The sequence below is a fragment of the Micrasema longulum genome, unplaced genomic scaffold (genome assembly GCF_059751315.1).
Source record: "Micrasema longulum isolate JH-2025_06_02 unplaced genomic scaffold, ASM5975131v1 h1tg000171l, whole genome shotgun sequence".
Classification (NCBI taxonomy): Eukaryota; Metazoa; Arthropoda; class Insecta; order Trichoptera; family Brachycentridae; genus Micrasema; species Micrasema longulum.
Window position 1 is genome coordinate 182509 of NW_028277376.1, and position 20037 is coordinate 202545.

Sequence of the window (20037 nt, forward strand, 5' to 3'; positions counted from 1 at the left end):
TGGCAACAGCTAGGTGAAGCGGAGTCTATCTTTTGTTGGTGCTGATCTGATGATTAAAAGACCTCGAATAAAAAAATAAAGACATTTCTTGTTTTAACACTACATCTATTTTAGAACACATCCTGTATATTGATTTATAGTCGAAGGGTAGGTCAAGTGACGTAATATGCGAGCGCCGGCTTAGCCTTAGCCGGTAGTAGAGAACAAGTACCTAACTACTTTCTTCTAAGACTTCCATGCCGCCTCCTGCAAAGTAAAACCTTACTATTTATATCAGTGAATGTCGAGTGTCTGAGGAGAGAGGACGCGCCGCCTCCGCGCCTCACGAAGCGGAAAACCATTCGCGCGTATTCCAATTCGATATTTCGAACGTGTGACAGTTTTCATCTATGGACTATTAGGCAGCTAATAAAAAATAATTTCTTTATGCTCCAAAAAACAATGAATTTAAGTACTTGGATTTCGATACGAATGTTGCTGATGTTTTTATTTGTGTTGCGTTAGTATCGGTTGATTTATTGTATTTTATGAATCTCGGATAAATGTGCAAATTTAAACATGGATTTGAATGGATCCCACCGAAAGTGGCCGACTGCGGGTCGAAGATGGCCGAGTTTCGAGCAGATTTTCATAGTTTTCGCGTCCATGAGCATTTTTAGCATCATGATGCTGATAAACGTGGACGTATACAAGGGCGGGAGCGCCATATTGATGGCGGGGGATTTGAATTTGGACCAAAATTCCCGTCACCCTGTTATACGACAAATGGCTATGCCGGCTATGAAGACCATTGTGGCTTACTCACCAGAAAAACAGGCGGAATTGGACAGAAGGTATCCCATATTTTGCGATACTCCTCCGGAGGCACCTTCGCTTAAGAAACAGGTAAAGATGAAATAAATATAATTATGGTAGATACAATATGTGCTTTAGCACTCGAAAATATTATTAATACATCATAAATTCTTTTTTTTTTTTTTTGTACTTCAAATGAAAAAACTTCATTGTACTTTCTTTTATATGTTGATATGCCATGTATTTTAAATTTTTATTTAAGATAAATAAATTAAATTTTTAAATCAACGTAGATGATAATTAAATTAAATGGAGATGAATATTGATGATGTTTTTGTTCTGTATAATATATATGGTGATTTGTATGTTGTTATATTCGTCCCAACTCAAAACAGGACTTTGGTTCCATGGAATTAGGATTTGTGTCACTATAAATGTTACATAAATATATTGTGAATAAAATAAATAATTAAATAGATTAAATAAAAATACTGTTATTTTAACGTTAAAGCAAACATTTTTTTTTCATGAATTCGATACATTATTTAAAAACCAAATTATGTTACATAAAATCCCTGATAATATTGATAAAAAAAAATATATCCTTGTGAATGTTCTCAAGTACGTATGCTAAAAATAATATTTATTAATTCAGTAAAAATTAAACCACACGTGTTTTTTTTCAAATATTAAGATTATTATGTTTATATTTTCTCTTGAAACCTAAATGAGGTGACTTTTATGGTCAACGTAAATGTAACATTAAACTGGCAAAATTAGTTTGCGTTTTCAAGAAAAACCCGTTTTCCGATGTAATGAAATTTTCCAAACCCTATCATGGGAGCATTAAAAAAACACGCCGTCGCTACGACTTTTTTTGATAAATGGTATATCCATAGAATGACTACAAATAATTAAAATTCAACATATCTATTTTAGTTGAGTTGAGGAATAACTTCTAAAAGTTTATGCTTTTTTTTATTTATTTCATTAAAACTTATGTTCACAGTACTTGGCGGGTTTATTATAAAACAGCAATTTTTTTTTTTAATGTAAATGATTTGGTCCTAATGAATTTCTGGTAAATCTCATGCCTAAGAATATGTACATTTTACAAGTTTTTTTGACGAAGAACATTTTTTTATTTACATTTTATGAACGCACAAATAAATGTATTTTTAACAGCATATTGCTCTGTCGCCATACGACGAATTATAATTGTTACGATTTCATCATTTCTTGGATATTAAAAATCTTTTTACATCCCGCTCACTTTTTGGGAGAGTATTAAAAATCTTCTGTCGGCCTTATGGAGGGGTCTCGGGACATGGTTGATATGAAATATTTATTTAAAAGGGTGTTTTCATACTAGAATATTTCATAGTCCCTGGACTGGTACCTGAAGCGTAAGACTGATCATCTTACCTTCATGTAACAAAAATGATCAAGATACGCTGCGATTGGTGTACCAACGCAGTGCCCTATGCTCCATTAGGTGCGGAAAGAGAATGATGATGATGATGATTAAAAATCTTAGGACCATTTTAATTTCTGGTACCGATTGTAAATCTTTAGTTGTCACTCGAGTTATTATTCCTTTTTAGTAATTTTATTCCATTTTTTGTATCAGCAGCATAGTAATACTTTTTTGTAAATTTGGAAAACATTTATTACAGCCGCCATTTGGAATAAGTATTCATAATTTATGGTACTTAAAGAACAGTTTCGAAGACTCGTTTTTTAGCAACCTTGACAATATTCAGCTATGTTTTTTTTAGCAGATCCTCAAATTATTATCCTGTATTAAACACTTAATATAAATATACATTTTATAAACACTTACGGGCGGCATATTGCCATAACGAAATTTATTCCTACGAGAAAATAAGCCCTAGGTATATGGATATTTATTTATTATTATTTTTTATTTATTTATTTAAACGCCTTTTAGGCTTCTACATGTTTTTACATACATATATACAAATTAAGACAGACACGTATTTTACACAGAATTAAGAAAAAAAATATAAATGATTTTTAGAAGAAAAATAAAAATATAAAAAATATCCTCTTCACATATTAGTATAAAAGTGGAAAGAACAGATGTGCATTTTTAAATATGAAGACAGAAATGTATTTTACACAAAAAAGGAGCAAAAAATAAAAATGAATTAAGAAGAGAAAGAAAAATATTAAAAAATGATCATTACATATTACAAAGTAGAAAATATATGAATATACATAATAATACATCATTACACATGAGTAGAAATTATATGGGGATACATAATTATACATACATATATTGCAGTCGAGAACAGGAGTACATTTTTTCGGAAATGTTAAATTAAAATAATCTTAAAATTAGAAGAAGTTAGAAAAATACTAATTTAGAATACATATATAAGTCAATAAATCAATAAACGGTAAATAATTTAAATCAACATAGTATTATTTAGGTATTACAATTTGAAGATAGTAAATTGATACACTGCCTTTTAAAACTCAAAAGTGTTTTATTAAATATATCTACGTCATTTGCGTATTCATTTGCAAATGTATGAATTCTCATTATTTGCGAGTGTGCACTGTAGTTTGTTGTAGATACATTTACAATATTTACATACAATAGTTTATTAAATCGGGTAACCCGGCCCGTAACTCGCAAATTAATAAGTTGTAACAGCTCGGAACAATCAAATATTGAATTAAATATTTTGAATAAAAATAGCAAATCATTCGGTTTTCTTCTATTTTCTAATGTTTGTAAATTTAAATATTTATTTAAGTATGAGTAATTAATATTTTCAACTGAAATACCTAATTTAAAATTAACGAAACGTAAAAAAATATGTTGAACTATTTCAATATTATTTATATGTACTTTATAATATGGTGACCATATAACCGAGTTGTATACGTACTAAAGCAACATATAAAATTTTCATTACATAAACTGTGTCAAAATCTCTGATCGTTCGCAACAGAAATCCCAGAGTTTTCATGCTTTTATTTGTTATGCTCTGTATATGTTTAATGAAATATATATGGATATGTTCTAGGTATATTAATTCTTATAATATAATGGATATATTTTAGGTATATTAATTCTTATAATTTGATTATAAAATTTTACTTTTATAGGTGTAATACTAACTTTTTTTATATAAATACAAACATTTATTCTATTGTGGATGGACATAATGCAAAATATTTTATTGTAGATTCGGTAAACTTAGAATGTTTCTTACATTTTTAAATGGGTAATATTAATTTTCTCGGCAGTTATTTCTTTGCGTGGTTTCCAACATAAAATTATTAAACTAAAAACCCACGTCTTACAGGACAATTCGGTTATACTTTTTAAGCAACTAGAAGTTAAAATTTTGGGACTTATTTTTTAGGAATACCTTTGGAGGATTTTTTGGGAGAATAGATAAAAAATAATTACAGTAAATTTGTTTTTTTTTGTATTGATTTGTGAAGTATCTGTGCCAATGTATTTAAGGAAAATGTTTGCAATTGGTTGCTACGCATCGATAGGGACGATGTACTCAATTTTTTTAAAGTACGAAATTAGCAAAAACTTACAAATCTGTTTTCCTTCCATACTCTTTTACTTTTATTTGCTTTTTATATATATTGATAATTTTTATGCTTTTCTTATTATGTATTTTTGTATAATTTAATTTAGTACGTATTATTATTTGGCATATGATTTATTGCTCCTATTCCTTTTATTTCTTACTAAAATTGAGTGAATTTCTAGAAACATAACTCAATTATCATTTCAATTATGCTTTTATATATTTCAATTTTTCAATTATGCTTATTTTGTGTTATTATTTTTTAATACTACTATATTTTACTATTATTTTGTTGATTTTAATGATACCACTATTTTGTATATTTGATTATGTCTGATTCTTAATTTGTATAATTTATATTTTAAAAATTATTTCTGATTATCTTTTTTGCATTGTATTCTTTGGAATTTAATTATTTAATACATTTACCTTTTTTTCTAGATTGTGATTCTATGTCATTATAATTTGATCTAATTAATTTTACTATGTATTTTTATTGTTATTTATTGTGGCTTGACACGGGCATAGCCTAAAAAGCCTTAATAAGTTCATAAATATTTAATTTTGTAATTTTAAATAAATAAATAATAAATAATAATAATAATCTATTAATAACAACCCAAAAATACCTGGAAATCTTCTAATTTCTTTACAGATGGAATAAACGAAACAGCCGACTGTAAATATTAAGAGGAAAAGCGGTCTCAATTTTCTTCATACAACCGTATTCTCGTATTTTCTCCCCGAATAAAGGCTAAAATAAAATAATTTAGTAAAATTATGTTTTCTGTATGAAAAGCAGAATACACCTACGATTTTTTCTTTCAAACATGTTCAATTATAGATTACCGACGAAGATACTTTAAACGTTCATGCAAATACGTATACTCATTTTCGTACATAAATATTAGTTTCTCTTTATAGCCAGTCGAAGATAACTCTGTTAACTTCACACTGCAATCGGGGCCCTGGACTGGCACTTGAAGTATAAGACTGATCATCCTACCTTCACGTAACAAAAATGATCCAGACACGCTGAAATTGGTGTACATACCAATGCAGTGCCCTATGCACCATTAGGTGCTGAAAGGGAATTATGTTATTCGATTGAACTTTGGGAATATTTCGAAACGCTAGAGTCGCCATATAAATTTGTATCGGAGTTTTAACAGACGGCCGTCCCGAAATAATTCTAACAATATATTTATTGGTCATTTCTGAGAAATACTTAGCTGGACGCACGTCGCACTGATTTAAAAAAAAATATAAGGTGGTATACAGGACTGTAGGCCCGCTAGTTAGTCTCTTGGACGTTAATTTGTTCTTTTGATTCCGCTACCAATTATTTTTTTATGAACTATAAAACATAAAATACGAATCGGCGCTTCCAAAAGTCTTGTTCTGGGACCACTTTCGAACATAAGTCCATCGACAATAAAACGTTTAATTGACCGTTAATAAATTATTTATTACATAGCGCACTATCGGATTGTAGTTTGATGTAAATGATGATTATCGCTTATAAATTGGTTCGTGATGCATTTCTTGATTAATGCTTCATGATCTTATTAGCCATAAACGCAAGGTTTATCTTGTATCTTCGAATTTTTAAGTGGTTATCAAATTTCAATTGTGATTAATGCAAAAGGGAAATGTTTTAATGAGTTCCGAAAAAAACGCAGATAATAAAATTATCGCTTATAGTAATAATTATTATACTTTAAGTATAAAACACCTGTCCGTGTCCTATCAGTAAGTTGTAATTATTTTTTTTTACAAATACTATAGAGTAGCGATTAGCATGTTAGCATAATTAGTGTTCTAACGAAGAGACGGGTATGTCTCAAAACCAGTAAACATAGACAAGTTGGAAAGTGGTCATAAACAATAATTATTAACTAACGTTTAATAAAATTCTCGAACTCAAAGTTAATTCCTGAAATATAAATTAAGCAACGAATATGATTTATTTCCATGTTCTGGTTTTGGATATCATGTAATTGATTTAATGTGATCATCTTGCGTGGGATTGAGCTTCATAAATAATTTATGTGTCAGATATCTCGTTTATTAATTCAAACGGCATAATTTGCATGATATTTTATCGTCACAACTACATTCAGCGCTTTCACAGAGCATTGACTATTCATTTATTAGGATCTTCGTAGAGAAAAGTGTACAAATAAGATTTATCAATTGAATTAATTTGATTCTAAGTTTATTCCGTTGCCGAAGATCTACAAGAAAACACATTACATTTTGAACCAAATCAATTCAAACAAGTCAACGGGTACTTCCCAATTTAGACATATTATGGGATTTCTTGTCGACAAATCACAATTGATTACTAAATTATTATAATATTCACATATTTTTATTTCGTTTTTAGTTTTATAGGTGTTCTGTGCTGTAATTCATCACTATAATTGGGCTTCTTGGCCTTTTGTGGTGCAAAAGAAAACTATTTATTGATTTATTCAACACCTTATATGAGGGCGGGCATATTGCCTCAAGGCAATTTCTTCCTACCTACCCAAAAATATCATTTTAAGAAAATTACAAGTACATGGGAATATTGAATCTTACAATTTAATACAAAATTAAAAACAAAGATTAAGAAATTAAAAATAAATAAAAAAATAACACTATACTATGAAGAGAGGAGAGAGGATGGGAAGGAAAGAAGAAGGATAAAGGAACAACTTAAATATATAGAGAGTGACATTTCAATATTGACTAAAATGTAAATAAGGAAGGGGCGTCTCTTACATTGGTGGGTAGATTATTCCACAATCGAGCAGCTACTACTGTGAAAGAGGAGGCAAGAAAATTAGAGCGATGACAGGGTATTAAAATGGTTCTCTCGTTACTAGAACGAAGAGATAGTCCGTGTTGTGACAGAGGTTGGAAGAGCTCTCTCAGATAAACAGGCGAAATGGGATTATTTAAAATATTGTGAAGAAGTGATAGAATGTGAATGATTCCTCTATGCCTGATACTGAGCCAGTGTAGTTGCGTGCGATATTCGGTTATGTGGTCGAATTTTTGAAGATCAAAGATATATCGTATACAAACATTCCACAATCGTTCTAACTTATCGAGTAATTCAAAGTTAGCATCTGGCATTTTTTTCATGTCTGGCCCTTTTAAATTTGAGCAGCAATATATTTAGACAAAACGTAATTTTAAAAAACGAATTAAAATACCAAAAAAGAGGTAACCTCTTTTTATTCTATTCATTTATTAAAAAATAACATATACATAACAAACTAAAATTCAAGGCGTACATATTATAACAAGAAAAAAATACATTGAAGAGACTTTTGTCAAAGCCGTAAGAGAATCCTGCTCCGGAAAACCCCTTTGCATACATGGAATAGATCAACATCCAGAGCAATGTTGTTCAGCATAGCTGTAGCCCTCCCAAAAGACATAACCATCGGCAGGTTGGTCCTGTACATCAGAATATGAAACAATCTATGCTCACGCTGTCTTAGGTAATTATCTGGAACATACAAACCAATGCTCCTCGTAATCTCAGTATTATCGACCATACCGCGCAACAATCGATAAAAATGTGAAGTCAAATACACATTCCTTCTAGTCTCTAAACTGTTGTAGCCAAGCATACCCCGGAGAAACTCGGTCGGGAAGTGCCAAGTTTAATACCCGCACTCTCTCACGTAGAGATATCTCAGAAACTTATTTTGGATTTTCTTTATCATAAGAGAGTACTTCAGTTCACGTGGCCCCCAAATCATCGAGCCACTCTCGAGTCTACTTCGCACTAAGGAGTTGTAAAGAGTTCTCAGTACGCGGGTATTTTCAAAAACCCTGACAGTACGCAGAACGAATCCTAACATCTTCAATGATATACCACTGATTGCCTCTATGTGATCATGAAATGTTAGGGTGCTCACTGATCTAACGCCCAGATGCTTAACATTTGATGTTCGTGTCAGATTCTGGTCATTCATTTTGTAGAGAAAAAATAGAGTTTTTTGGGCCCTAGACGTGACCGAATACTTGGAAACATTAAACCTAAGTTTGTTTTGTCTTCCCCATTATATTCCAGATATATCTGCTTGGAGAAAACGAAAATCGTCCAAAGTTGTCACTTTTAATAAAAGTTTTAACTCATCCGCAAATAACAGAACACGCGAGTTCAAAATGTCAGTTTTAATATTATTAATAAAAATAGAGAACAAAAATGGACCCTGGTTACAGCTCTTGTGCTCGTTGTGGGATTATACATTTACTAAATAAATAAAGGTATATAATATAAAATGTATATAGCACCTGTGATAATACTGTTAAATTAAATAAAGTTTTGAGTTGCTAACCAAAAGATCTGAAAGATATTCACCTAAAATATTATCTTTTTTTTTTTTCAATAAATCTTTAGTTTGGATCTGAAAGTCAGATATCATGTTTTTTTACCAAGATTTTTAGAGAGTCGATATCAATTAATCAATATATTGAATAAACCATTTTATGTACACATAGAAATGTGATATTGTTTTTTATTAATTTATAGTATCAAAATAGTCAAAGAGTTCATTATGATACCACAACATGGCTGAATAAGTACTTTTCGGCGATTAACGACCTTGGCCCTTTCAGATCCAAGCCACAAAAAATATGGTGGATTATAGAAAAATAATTTAAATTTTTAGCTTGTATTTAGTAAAGCCTTGATATTTTTTAGTTGTTGAGGCAAGTTGTTAAAGAAGTTTATTGCTTGTTGAATATAACTGATTTCAAAAGCTCTGTGTTAAATTTTAACATAGTTGTGTCTAAATGAATAGTTTAATGCATAGCTGTTTTAAATCTCTTTATAAACTTGTGGAATTGGATATTGCTTATAAATTTGATTGATTTATGATACCTTTCAATAATTAAAATTGTTTGATAAGGTTTCCAAAACAAAATACTATTTTTGGATTTAATTCAAAATTTTAAATGTAATTCTACTAATTAACTGCATGCACAATAACCAAATTAAAATTGTGTTGTGTTGAAGGTTTATTTAGATATTATTTTTATACAGTGGTTTTGATTTCGTTTTCGATTTGAGTTCTTATTTATTATTGTCTTCATTTAATTAAATTAATTGCTTTGATAGAGAGTACCAGTCAAATTTCTTGTGTAATTAAACTTATTTTTTACGCTTGTCGGCCAATAAAGAAATTAATGAAATCTAAGCAAGAAGTTCGATTATTGATCATACATACTTTACACCAAAATCATTTCATTACCTGTGAGGTTTAATAAAAAAACATACGTAGGTATATGAAAATTTGCGAAACTGCAAATAAAACTAAACTAAAAAAACAATTTTCTATAAAATACATACTATAATAATGATAGGAAAAGTGTATTACTTACAACATGAAACTAATAAATAAACAAATTAACAAATAAATTCATTCGCTTGTATGAAATTAATTTGTAAACAGGTAAACTGTACTCGTATGTTAAACAAAAGCGTCATAAAGATGCTTACAACTGAACTTAATTATGCAGAAAGCAGCCAGATACAAAAAAGTGAAACATGAGATAATAGCACTTTTGAGAAAATAATGAATAATCGAATCTACACAACAGTTGAAATGTGTTTTACTTTGACAAATGATAAATAATGCATGCATTCGTTTTTTTTAAAGTACAAAACAGGATTTAATTATGTATGTATTTAACCACTTTTAATGATTTCTAAAGTCTGGCTGACTACACAATCTCGGGTGTACATTTTGCAGAAAACAGCCAGCCCTAGTAAATCTCCGGTGAATGTTGTGTCATTACGTATTGATCACACTATTTTATATTTATAAAATTAAGAATTATTATTTATTGACTTGAGGTTTATTTTGTGAAAATGAATTTTGTTTCAGAGGAATTTTAATGATTTTTTAAGTCCGGCTGACCACCAAACCTAAAATATGAATTTTGCAAAAAACAGCCAGATCTAATATTTCATACAACCTCTGGACGTATGAGGTGACATTTTGACATCATGATATTCATAGAAGGTGATTATTACAGTTTTTTTGAAAAAAAGGGGCCTGGATGTTTTAGCAGAACATGGAATTGACCTCCCTGAACTCGATAACACCAATTTCTATTTTTTTTCTAAATTGTGGACTGCCTGCTTTCTGCAAAACTACGTTGAACTTATAATAACTATAAAATCTTTTACGTAGGTATAAACATATTGGTACCTACTACCACTAAAAAGTTTGTTGGAAGGATGATTTTTCATATTTTTGACGTGACAGCTTCACGAAGTTCGCATGCTTTTTGTTTCAACTTAGAAATTTACAACACCATAATGATGTACAGGGATGTCTACGTTTTAGCATAAGAACACAGTAACTTCAAATATCGTGTGCAATTTTAATGATTTATTTTAATATATTTATTTATATTCATATATATTTATGTACACACAGTTTTTATACATATAAAATAATAGTAATATAATTATCGAAATTTATTGCAACAGAAAGGAAAAACATTTTTGAAAACAAAGGGCTTATGACCTGTCATTGACTGGTTTAAGTCGCCCCTGTTACATACTGTGTAACATTTACCGTTCTAATATTCACAATTCCTCAACTCTTCTATCTATTGACTTTTGTGTAGTAAATAAGCTGAAATCTTTATTGATGTGGGTGAGATTCTCACTCTCACATTTCTCGCTGATGATAAAAGAGCAGAAACCTTTATTGATCTGGCTGAATTATTTCACTTACTTGCAAACGAAACACTTCAATTTTTATTCCAGTTAGTTCAATCAACAATGTGTTGAAAATGACAAAATGTTTGAAGACAAGCTGGATTACACTATCTAGGCAGTTATTAAGGAAGTGATATAAATATACTATTCGTTTTTGTAATTCATTACATCAGTCTTTTACTTAAAGATAGTTATTTAAAAAGTTAGGATGATTGGAGTCAATGCATGAGAAGATGAATGAATGTAGCAAACGAGGTCTGTATAGAAAAACAGAATGATTTAGCATTATATCTTATGTGCCTGTCCCTACAGTAAACAGTGTGTTGGTTGATTTATTTACTTTAATTTGATTTAAAAACTTTACCGAGTTTGCTTACTTTTCCTTGAAGCTATCGATATAGGCATAAGGCATAGTACACATTAACCTGCCGTTCAAAAACTGTATTTGCATAGAAATTGCTCTTTTTTGTAACCATGATACATAATATTATAGATATAGACGACGCTCATATACAATTAAGCGTGATCAACTTGTCCATTTGTTAATATTTGAATTCAGTTTCATAGCATGGTTATAATTAATACGCCATTATTTTTTTTTGCATTCAAATTGTTTTTTGAACTTTAATTACAAAACGAAAAATTGCAATCTATAATCGAGAAGATTCGAGTAAATAATATTTGTAAAACTTATATTTCAAATAATTATAACTGTACCGTTACCTCTACCTACTGTTTATATAAAATTTGATATGCTTAAGTAATTAAGTAAGATAATTGAGATACCTTTCGTATTTATGTAAACCTTTTGAGTTTAAACTTTACAGTTACCAATCTACCATAACTTTTATATTTTTTGTAGTAACGAGTATTTCTGATATTTTCATGTATTTTTATATGTTTATCTATTCTAACGCCCGTAGGGCTTTTTACACTTTTATCAAAATACAAAAAAATGTATAGAATACACGATTCTATGCACAGAAGTGAATGTTTAAACATGCAATGTGCATGGGTAAAAAAAAAGAGTAATTAACAAAAAAAAATCAAAAAAATACAGTTTTATAATCAGGAGATAAATCTATGCTAATATTATAAACGCGAAAGTGTGTTAGTCTGTCTGTGTTTCCGTCATGTCGCAACGGAGCGACCGATTGACGTGATTTTTGCACAGGGATAGCTAGAGAGATGAGAAGTACAATGGGCTTCATCACGAACAAAAATTATCACTCCCTCAGGAAAATTGTTACTATAAAAATGAGTTCTTCTTTCACGAAGCAACGGAGCAACTGATCGACGTGATTCTTTTTGCATAAGGATAGCTGAAAGACTAACAAATGTCAAAAGCTACTTTTCATCCCGAAAAAACATCTCACTCCCTCATGAAAATTTATAGTGGAAAAATTAAGTAAAATTAAAACAGAATATCGATGCTACGTCGACATAGAATAAAAGACCATCGTATTTTTGCTGCACTTCTAGCTGAAAAGCTGAAAGAAAGCAGGATAAGATGGGATGGTCACGTCCTGCGCAGAGATGAGGATTATTAAGTAAATGGAGCCCTCAACATCCCAACTAAAAGTAAAGGTAGAGGTGGATCTCAACCACATGGGGGATGGTGGTCGAATATTAAGAAGGAGTTGGTGGCATAAGCTGTTACCGTCATGACAACCCAGGACAGGCCCGACCCTTGATGAACTGGGATAGAGGGGCTGGGAGAAGAAGAAGAATCTGATGTTATTATTATTTTTTTGAAGATTTACACCATTTTGAGATCATAAAAAAAAAAAGACTTTTTGTAAACATTTTTAAAGGATTTTTTTTAAAGCTTACCATGAGAAATGTTTTTGTTAAGTTTCGCGGTCTGGCCCTGAAAAAACGTGTATATATTAAACGTAGTTTAAAAAAAATGTTTTAGTTCATTATTTATGATTTATTCAAAATCATTATTATATGCATAGTTTATTTTTACAAAAAAACTCTGAAATATTTTAGAAAAAAGAAATTACCCATGAAAAGAGATATTACAGACGTTTGCTGTTTCATAGAAGTTTTTTGTGGTATTGCTGATGAAATTTTTTTTAGAAAAACTCGATCAAGTGGCAAAAAATCATCAACAATACGTTTACATTTTTATTTGCAATAATATTGTTTTTTTTTAAGAAATGATTAATCGTAGTATTTTATTTGTTCAATGTATTTTATCTCATTTTAAAAATAATACTTAAGTTAAAAAAAAACATAAAACAACGAACAAAACGTGATAATACTAAGAGAATAATATATTGTTTTAGACCGTTATACGTCATTTAGATCTTCTAATTGCATAGACAAAGATACTTTGACACGGACGGTTTCTGTGCGGTCTTCATGTCCATTAACCATGGAATATAATCACTACATACTATAGACATAGACAACTGCTAATGGGGCGGTTTTAAGCTTTACAATTTACAAGGAAGAGCCGACATCACACGTGTTTACTGTAGGTAAATGTTATTTCTGACCCGGTCGCGCAGGATGTTTCCGGAACTCGATTTGAAGACCCTCATCTCTGATTTTGATGTTCTTATCAGGTTCTTTGTTCTCGTGGTATCCACTCTAGATTTTACAGAATATTTCAATAAGAACCTTATATATTTTTGCTTTGCTGTCAATTAGCATGTTCTTATTTTTCATATGACTTTTTTTTAGATATTCTGACACTTGGGAGGTTTTGTTGAATTGATCTCGAACTTCGTTGTATAAAATTATAGCTCAATATATAAATTCCTAAATATCTGAAACTTAGGACTCGTTCTATTGATTCATTGTCAATAATCAGTTTACATCTTTTAGGTTGTCTTGCTATACTATTTTTTTTGTTTTTGAAACTGAAATAGACACATTGAACCTTTGTGATACAAGATGGAATTCAGATAACATGCGTTGCAAGTTGTCTTCAGATTCGGCAACTCTTGCCATATCATCTGCATAACATATTAGGTTGATGACCTTGTTGCCCATTTTGTAACCCAATCCCGAGCTGGCTATTTCTTCTATGATCTCGTCCATCATGAGGATGAAAAGAAAGAAACTCAAGCTATCTCCCTGCTTAATACCACTGCTTGTTCCTATTTCCTTAGGCAATTAATTATTAAAGTCCTAAAAATATAGCTTGATTAGAATGACAGCTGTCAAACTAATTTCATTAGTGATGGGAAATTACTGATCACTGATCAAATCGATTTTATCAGTTATTTCATGCAATCGTGAAACTGTGTTTCCGAAAATTGATATAAAAAATGAAAAAACAAGCCTTGATAGTGTGTTTAACATAATTGTTCACCAAAAAATGAGACATTTATACCTTTTTTCATGAACAACATCAAATGAATATTTTTTTTATTCGATCAATTTACATTGACCAATTCGTCCCATCTCTAACGTTTTTGCAAAATGATGTAACCTAGTAAGAACGTCGTTAATAATAAGGTTTATTTTAGTTTTAAAGCTGATTTTATATATCAAAGTTGATTTATGTTTCAAGCATTGTAGTAAAAAATAAATTAACACGCCAGATACAAATGATTTTTCGTGTGTCAATATAAATAATTCCTTTGACGTTACTACAAAGTTATGTCGTCACTTTTTCTGACAACTGTCATTCTAATCATGTTATATTTTAAGGACCATAGCTTTGATTTTTGCCTTACAGTTGGTATACAGATCTTTGATATGTATCAGATATCTCTCTTTCCAGAATTATTCCCACCACAACTTTTAGCAACACCCAATCAAAGGTTTAAGTGAGATCGACAAAATAAATACACGCTTCTTTGTTGTATTCAATTGATTTCTCCTTTGGTTTTCATACAATGAAGATCACGTTTGTAGTGGAACGATTTTGCCTGAAACCCCATTGCTCTTCTCTGTTAGTAATTTGTCGTTCCACTCTCGTTTTAATAATACTTGTGACCGGCTTAAGCATTGTACACAATAAGGATATACCTCGATAGTTCTAAGGGTTTTTTCTGTTCTCCTTTTCTTGTGGTACGGTGAAGTTTACGGTTTACAAATATGATAAATAATTTAGAAAAAAGGAAAAGGTACGTACCTATCGACTCCTTTGAGGTCCAGAAACCGTAACAACGAAACATCGCTTTAATTTGGCATAATATACTGCATAGGTTAGGTAACACTTATCGAATGGCTGCAGACATTCGGTCCAATACTTTATTATCTTATAAGTCCATAATATTCAGTTTATTTGTAGCTGCTCCTCAAACTATTATTGACAACTCAATCCCATAAATTAAAAAAAATACTTACTTGTTTATTTTTATTATCTTATACTTGTATTTTATTTTTTACTATTATGGCAAATTGCATTGTAGTATTGCCAAATAAGCATTTCATATATTCATATTTTTATTTCTTCTTTTTTCGCAAGATTGAAATGTCACTATCTAAATATTTAAATTGTTCCTTTATCCTTCTTCTTTCCTTCCCATCCCCTCTCCTCTCTTCATAGTATAGTGATAATTTTTTTATATATTTTTATTTTGTTAATCTTTTTTTAATTTTTTGTATAAAATTGTAAGATTCAATATGTCCATGTATTTATATATAATTTTCTCAAACTGAATGGTTTGGGTAGGCAGGAAGAAATTGCCTTAAGGCAATATGCCCGCCCTTATATGCATATATATTTTATATGTATATAAAGTGTCAAATAAAATATATGCTTGCTTGATTTTTAACTTAATTTTTCTTTCTTACTTACCGTGACACTTTATTTACTTTGTTTTACAGAATTTTTTTCATAAGCTTATATCTTTGCATTTTTTGTTTATATGCTTACTGTTTTCTCTTGCATACCTTTGTTATTATTATTTTTTTTTTTACTTTGTATAACTTTTTGTTATATCCTTTCTAACTAATTTCACATATTTTTCTGAATATTCTGTGTTTATTCTTTAGTATGTTGGCATGTATTTTCTTTTAATATTTGTAAATGCCCTTTGGGCGTTAATGAACAAAATAAATAATAAGTCAAGGGAGGCATCTGCGAGAAAGTGACAGAAAAACTAAATTCATATTTAACTATTCATCGAATTTCTTTAACACCCCATATCCTCTTAAGATAAGATTTGTAATATACATAAGTACGTTATGTACCAACTGCTAATTTCATCTCGATGTTTTTTTTCAATGGTACAATGTGAAATAACTTGACCTGCATCGTTAATGTTCACGGTATTCTTCCTACATAACTGGACAACCTTTTTTCAATTGTTACACTTAAGCACGTGGTCATGGCAAATTACTTACATCGAATGATCCATATTAACAATTTGACTACTGGGTGGGTGGCTATGAATGCGAGTTCCTACAAAAATATATAATTTTAAAATTCATATATATTACAATTATAACATAAATAAAAATATAAAAATATTTGTGAGTTTTTTTAACCCTTTTCATACTTTTTGGAGATGATGAAATAATATGCGATTCCCAGAATGGCTACGGCGGAACTTTAGCTGATGCTGTAGCTTATAGCTTATCTCACACACGAGCTTTTTTATATTTCACTAACAAATCATTCTTCACCTTTTCCTTACTGTCCTAAAAACATCCGCGCGTTACGGTACTATGTAGTCATTACATATGCAAAAAAATTGAGATTTTAAATGGTAAAAGTGTAATATTCATGGGCAATTGTTTTAATTATTTATAGTTGAAGTTAGGGATGTAATGATACATAATAGAAATAGAAAAAAAAAACAAATAAATAATGAATAATTGTCTTTATTCTGCATAAAAATTACATATATTTATTTGAGGCTGAACCTTGCAAACCAAAATGTTAAATTAAAATTAGAAGAAAATTTTTTTTGTATGGAATAATCAAGAATATTATCAAGCAGTCAAAGCGCTAATAAAGAAAATAATTATCATTCAATTACACAAAGTCGTAAAGTAAACCGATACACAAGATAAAGTTAGTAATTAAAGTTAAGTTTTGGTAGGTTTTTGTTAAGAAAACAAAGTTTGTTCAAATTATTAGCAGACAATCTGTTAAGCAAATCATTTTGTATGAGACCTGCTGTTGAAAACAGACGCTCTGGAGCAACTGAGCTCAGTTGATCAGACAAGTATTATAGCTTTTCAAACTCTTAATATCGGCTGTATATAATCGGCGATGCCGATATTTCGGCCTGCCGATTATATGGCTAATATATCGGTATCGGTATTGGAATCGTTACATCCCTAGTTGAAGCCAAAAGTGGTAATATTTTTGGTCTAATTGCTAAAAATATAATAAAATTATTATTCGCTTATGCTCTCGGTAAGTGTAAAAGAACCGCCTTTGACGAAAGCCGGGCAGCTAACTTGCGTCTGGAAGAAGTACTAGAAATTTCGCTGTCCGCGCGTGAGACGCGTGAAGTTGTCTCTCTCGCTCCCGAATATACCTGTATTATCGAGAGTGCGACGTAAAGAATGTAAGACAATTATGTATTTGCATTACTCTTTTACTACGTACGCAACATGCGACACGTTGGTAAACGTTTTATTGTATTGGTGATATATCCAATTTTTGATAAAACGCTTTTTATGGTCCCATTAAGCATTAATTAATTAATAAAATAATTATTTTAACCGATACATAAATATATAACGGAGGAATACCAAAAATAACCCATAATTTATTATGTTTATGCAGATATTAAAGTTTTTAGATGCAATGTGTACTAGCTACACATCACCGGGAGGGGAGAGTTAAATTATTTGAGCTCATAAATTTCACAAAAGTTTTCATAGTGAAAACATCTTCGTTAAACGAATAATTTTTAAAAATGAATAGTTTCTTATTCCGGCTGGTTAATAAATTATTATTTTGATAAAAATGTCGACTTTACTCACGTAACATTCACCATTCTTTCTGTATTCAAACACTCCTATGTGTACAATTCTTCCATCTGTTGATTTTTGTGAAATTAAAAACAAAAAATATTGTGGATATTTGAAAATATATTGAATCGGTTTGTGGTCCCGTGGCTAGTGTTGCGGACTCACGGATTAGAGGTCCGAGGTTCCACTCTACCTTAACTTGATTTCCATTTTCTAATAGTGAGTTATTTACAACTCGTTGAAAATGGCCACCAAAATTGAAATATTTGGGTAAATTATACGAACGCTAATATTTATTTAAATAAATACAAATATATAAATATATTTATTAAGAAACATCTAAAAACAATGAAACTTTTAGACTTTTTTTAAGCCAGTTGGTTTCATCAACCATTTGTCAAAATATTTGTTGACAGCATATTTAGTATATAGTTTAACTCACGCTGAATAACATCTCTAATTGTCAAAAGCTTTTTTAAATCGTAGAATTATTACAATAGTATTGAATTAAAAATTAATAAATTAATTATTAAAGTTAAAGAGATGTCTGGACATTGAACAAAGAAGAAAAAAAAAAGCAGAATCACGGGAGTTAGAACCGGTGTCCTTACTTCTATACGCGAGATTTCATAGATTTTTTTAGCGGTGAAGTATTTTGTTTCACCGTGTAGTCTTTTAGTCTCTATGTATTATTTGATATAATACCCATATTACTCTATATCCCCAGTCTGCCCAAAGCAGTTACAGTTCATGAAGGTAATCACGATTAGTGTAATAGCCTGTTGTCCGAGAATTTGATATTACTCTAATCACATATACAAGAGATTTAATTGCGCTACAAGTTTGCTACATTATAATGTTCCCCCATTGCAAACGGTACCATAAACCACTTTAAGAAATATTCGCTCATTCTTCTATCAATACATGATGTAGTCGTAAGTTTCCCCCTCAATCATGATATAAAGCATGTTTGTCCCTGTCCAGGTTATGCTTCATAAGATATATTCTTATAAAAGCATTTTGCGATCAAAATTCAAACACATTAGGACGTTTACGATAAAAACGTTTCCACTTTTTTTAAATTCCTAACTTTATTATTGTTTTTTTTATACAGTTTGGACAGACGTAGGCAAATGTGACTTCAAACGCCGCATGCGGCTCTTCGTTTGGCTAAGTGTGGCTCCAAATGTAACTTTTAATAATTTGAATGCAGTCTTTTTATCATATTTTGTTATTTTTAAATTCATTTTAAATGTATGTTTTTTGCCACTTAAACCAGCCAACGACAGGTCATAAGCCCTGTAAATGCCTAGACTACCATATTCCCTTCTCAAAAATGTTTTCCCTCTCAGTTGAAATAAATTTAAATAATGTTTTGTTGTTTTTTTCTAATTTTTCTGTTTTATTAAATATGTATTTTATATATTTTATGAAGCAATTTAGATAAGAGTAGAATACGTAAGTCATATTCCCATCTCAAAAATGTGATTCCTCTCTGTTGCAACAAATGTAGATCTAAATAAATTCCTAATTTTGTATTCAATACTACGTGAGAACGTGACAATTAACGCCATGGTAAGGCTTTATACTCGTATACGAGTATGATAAAATATCGTTTACTTATGGACAATACAATAGATATAATAATAATGTCTTGTCCTCTCCGTGAACAGCCTCGACCGCGCAAGACTGAACTTCACCATAGTAGTTGCGCAAAAAAAAAACACCAAGTGCTAATAGCATACGTGCTATTACTGCTAACACCAGCATGCACACCGGATTATAATTTTTACAATTTTCAACCTTTTGCGAACAATAGTTGAAAAAAAAGCTTCCAAAGAGTCCATCGGTTTCGAGACGAACCCGTCTCTTCGCAGGACAAAAATATGTATCACACCAAAATGCAAATCCCACTATACTTCTTCACCACAGCAGTTGCACGAAAATATATAATCTACGTGATTATAATTTTCAAAATGGTTATGGTGTAGGAACAATGGTTGATAAAAAGGAGATACG

At 30.4% G+C, this 20037-nt stretch overlaps 1 protein-coding gene across 1 annotated transcript in view; it reads left to right on the forward strand.

Moving 5' to 3' along the window:
- The first annotated feature begins 272 nt into the window (after positions 1-272).
- LOC148284001 (uncharacterized) overlaps positions 273-20037 on the forward strand; it is a 42593-nt gene continuing 22828 nt past the window's right edge. The window contains exon 1 of the mRNA XM_088242848.1: positions 273-885. Coding sequence (XP_088098974.1) covers positions 559-885 — 327 coding nt within the window. The 5' untranslated portion in view covers positions 273-558. The remainder of the gene's footprint in view (positions 886-20037) is intronic.